At 45.8% G+C, this 3,989-nt stretch overlaps 1 protein-coding gene across 1 annotated transcript in view; it reads right to left on the bottom strand.

Moving 5' to 3' along the window:
* Positions 1-3,989, bottom strand: part of PPP2R3A (protein phosphatase 2, regulatory subunit B'', alpha) — a 59,181-nt gene that overhangs the window by 11,614 nt on the left and 43,578 nt on the right. Inside the window, 3 exon segments of the mRNA XM_009323993.1 lie at positions 338-427; positions 1,004-1,052; positions 3,178-3,334. Of these exon segments, the coding sequence (XP_009322268.1) occupies positions 338-427; positions 1,004-1,052; positions 3,178-3,334 (296 nt within the window).

Below are 3,989 nucleotides of genomic sequence, written 5' to 3'. Positions count from 1 at the left end.
ACCCTTCTTAGGCACTTGCTGTGTGCATGAAGGGAACATGCCTATCTGCTGCAAACATCTCATGGGTTTACCCCCAGAGCCAGTGCTCCATGGCATGGGGTAACTAAAGGCACTGATGACTACCGAGACATTTAACATTACAAGAAAACTCTGCTTCTACACAATTTCTCCTCAAGAAAGGCAAATGATTTGACCAAACATTGACAGTAAGTTGCTTTCTTCCTAATAATCACTGGAACACAAGCTGCCACCTCTTGTAGAAAAGCGGTAGTCACAGAAGTTTCTATCATATCTGCTCATCTCAATACTTCTACTAAGACACAGAAAACAGTCAGACCTTGTAGCACTCCTTTTGTCTTCCTCTGAAATCAGGAGCCACACAAAATCGGCATAACTCATGCGGCCTTCCTTTTGAACTTCATTGCCTCTGGAAGACACATGAGAAAAAAAAACAAACCCAAAACCAAACCACCAGGCTCCTAAATACTCAGAATGTTATCAAATGTTTTTCAAAAGCCCCAAATAATTGGTGAGAGAAAATGGGGCATCATCACCCATTTAGCCTGCACTCCCCAGCACCACTCCCTGTGCCCTTTGCCACAGGCACAGCATTTGCTGCCTTGCTGTCACTGCAGCGCTGAGGCTCATCTACCACATTCCCTCCCACAAGTGCTGGGCTGGTTTTTTTTTTGGAGACTTTAAAGCAGAGTTCTCCGCTACCCCTGTGCCACTGTGGGGCACAAACACATAGTGCTTGCATGTTCCCTCCAGCTATGCCCAGCTTGTTCTACAATGAGGTCCACAGGTGGCCATCCTATGGGCTTTTTTAATTTGTTTTCTTAAGATACCCAGAAGTCTCACTCCATTCTCAGGCAGCTCTAACTGGAGCACCATGTTGGAAACCAATCTGATCAGTGGGGATTTTTGAGGGCATCTTGCATTTCTAATCAGCCTGACAGAAATTCCCTTCACTTCTATCCCCAACCAGTCCACTATTCCTCACCTCACCACAGCGCCGCTGAATATTCGCTCAATAATCCTGTTTGATAAAGCTGGAAACAAAGAAAACACAGGGGAAATGAAGCTACAGGTCACAGGAATAACTACAATCAGTTGTTTATGCTGAATCCACACAAAGCAATTTCCCATTGCTAAAAGAATGCTATATCTACATTGCCTGTCTAACCACTTTACTGGTCTCTGTTCAGAAGCATTTTGTAAAAAACAAAGATGATTCTCCCAGCGTGTCTGCCTTTATATCCTCCCAAACACCACATTTCCCCACAAATATGGCAACTGTGTGTTATCTGGATCCTTGGACATGGGTAGTGTTACTCCTACTTTGCTGCAGTAGGATTTGTCACATAAGCAAATCCTGCTGATAGGAGGAGACTATTTCAGTATGTATTGCAAAAGAAGTTCAGTTATCAAGCAGAAATCACACATCGAATCCCTACAAAACACTTCTTAGCAGAGCACAAGCTGTGGCAATCCTGCTGCAGGGAAGGACAATGAAAAACAAGCATCATTTTAGGTGAGTGGGAGGGCTTTGCCAGCCAGGAAATGTGTGGGATAGATTGTTATGGCAGAGACACACCAGCCAAGCAGTAAGTACCAGTCTTGAGTAGGATTTGCACACTGACCTCACCCTCCAAGCCTGCTGACACACTTCCTTTAGATCCCCACCTTAGCTCCTTCCACATGTTCTCCATCACTTCTGTAGTCCTGGCACACTTCCAACACAGCAGCCAGGCAGACACAACCTGCACCACCCCTCAAATCCGCCTGGCACAGTGCTGACAGGCTGCTGTACCGCTGCACTGACGGCTTCTCCCCTTCACCCTGCCCACAGCACCCCTTCTATCTTTAGCTCCCCAGCACCCACTGCTCTCAAGCCTCCTGTGCAACAAATACTACATCCCCACACTCCAGCCTCCCAGCAGGGACCAAGTCCCCCATATCACCTACCCCAAGTCAGGCACTCCTCCATCCTCACCCCACCCAGCCCCATTATCAACGCTCCTGACCCCTGTGACTACCACACTCACCCAGAACCCCTATGGCCTTCCCATAAATGCCTGCGCTCAGAACACATGGGCCACCACACCACTCTGACACATACCTACAGCATTGTCATTCTCACACTCCCTTCCTTCTTTCTTACTTCAGCCCACTAGGATCTGGGCTCCTATGAAATGTTGTCCCCATCTCCAGAGCTCCAGCAATGCCTGACAACTTGTCACACCTCCAGATCCCTGTAGCCCTACACACTACAACACCTTACCACATACTTCACCTTTCCTGCCACCTCCAGTCACACGTTGTGTCCAAACATCCCATTTCCCCAAATCTGATTCTCTGTCCCAGACCTACTTTCCCCAAAAGTGGAGCAACCACACAGAAGAATCCAAGAAGGCTTTGTCTTCAGGATTAAACATGCTGGTCAATAGCTCAAGCTCTTGTCCAAGACATCATGAGTCCTAACAGGTAAGTACATGGGCATATCATGCTCTCAGAACATGGATAATCCTAAAAACAGCTGACCTGAGTGCCTCCATCTAGCACAATGCACACAGAACAAGTGCCTTTGGATTTTTTAGCCCTTTGTGGATTTGTATTCCATTAACTTATCCATGGCCCTTGAACCTTTGAAAATATAGCATCTGCTCAACTTATGGAAAGGATTTCCACACTGAACTCAAGTGATACTCTCCAGAGTGCATCTGCAAACTGAGTGCTTCTGCAAACTGAAATTCACCAAGTTTCACTGGACTCTAGAATTTCTCTCACGCATTACGAGATTGCACTGCAGCAATCTTTGCAGTTCACATGGGCTTGTCCTTCTTGTCCCTACTTCCAAGTTCCTGCAAAACCCTTAGTAAATAATAAGCAAGTTTCAAGACATTATTTTAGCTTGTCCTTCTGGCAGTGACCCACGCATCAACAGAAGCTCCCTCTCTAGCTACTCATGCAGAAAATAGCGTGTACTGCATTTCTCTGTGTCTAAGCCCCTACAACTGGCTGTGTAAATCAGCATTTGTGTAAGAGATAGATGACTCCATTTAAACTCTTTCGAGGCATCAAATTAACCAAATTAAAGCTAGGCTTTACTCTTTAGTGGGAACATTCTATTTTCAGCAATCCCCTTCGTCCCACCACAGCTTGCAGGCAGCATACCTTGATCACTGTACCTAGCCAGATCCTTCTGGCTGATGTAAAGATCATGGTCAGTGTCCAGCTCCCAGAATTTACAGTATATAACATAGAAGTGCTCATAGGAGAAATAATCTGTGATCTGATTTATGTCATCCTCTTCTTCCAAGAGAGCAAGAGTCTGAAAGAGTACAAATAAAGTGGGAAGTTAAACCTAGACAAAGAGGCAGTTCAGCAGCTGAAGTCCTCCAATCTCTTTGGAAGTTGGGTGAACACAGCTCTGAGAGCTAATCCAAAATGCAGCCTTTCCCCCCTGTAGGAGATTTTTTTGCTGCATTCCTTAACAGGCACTTATAGAGCATCTGGCTTGGCTATCCTGGTTAGCATATGTATGCACAGTATTTCTGCCACTCCTGTGAACAATTTGTGCTAATTTTCAGCTATAGTGAAGAGTGAGGCAGAGAAACAAGAACACAACTGCTGTCTCAGCTGGGATCCATTGTTTGTGAAACATTTCTGCCCTGCACCAGAGACTCTTAGAGCCATTTATAACAGCAAGTCCACAGTTCTCCACTGGAACTGAGATATATCTTTACACATCACACATACTTGCCTGGCTCCCAACGGGCAAAATCAAGTCTTGCTTCAGACTCATGCCTGGACTGGGGAAGGAGGGATGGATCCCAAGCAGATCAAACCAATCACACCGATTTTCCTGGGCTGTCGCTGACAGGAATTAGTCTGGTTTAACTGGGAGGCTTAGACAGATTTCCAACCATGACACCTGTTAATGTCTTGCTGGAAAACATTTAGTGACAATGTCCTTGTTTCATGCC

This window comes from Pygoscelis adeliae, unplaced genomic scaffold (assembly GCF_000699105.1).
Source record: "Pygoscelis adeliae isolate BGI_AS28 unplaced genomic scaffold, ASM69910v1 Scaffold485, whole genome shotgun sequence".
Taxonomy (NCBI): Eukaryota; Metazoa; Chordata; class Aves; order Sphenisciformes; family Spheniscidae; genus Pygoscelis; species Pygoscelis adeliae.
Note: the sequence above shows the minus strand (reverse complement) of the source record. Positions and strands in the feature narration are given on the sequence as shown.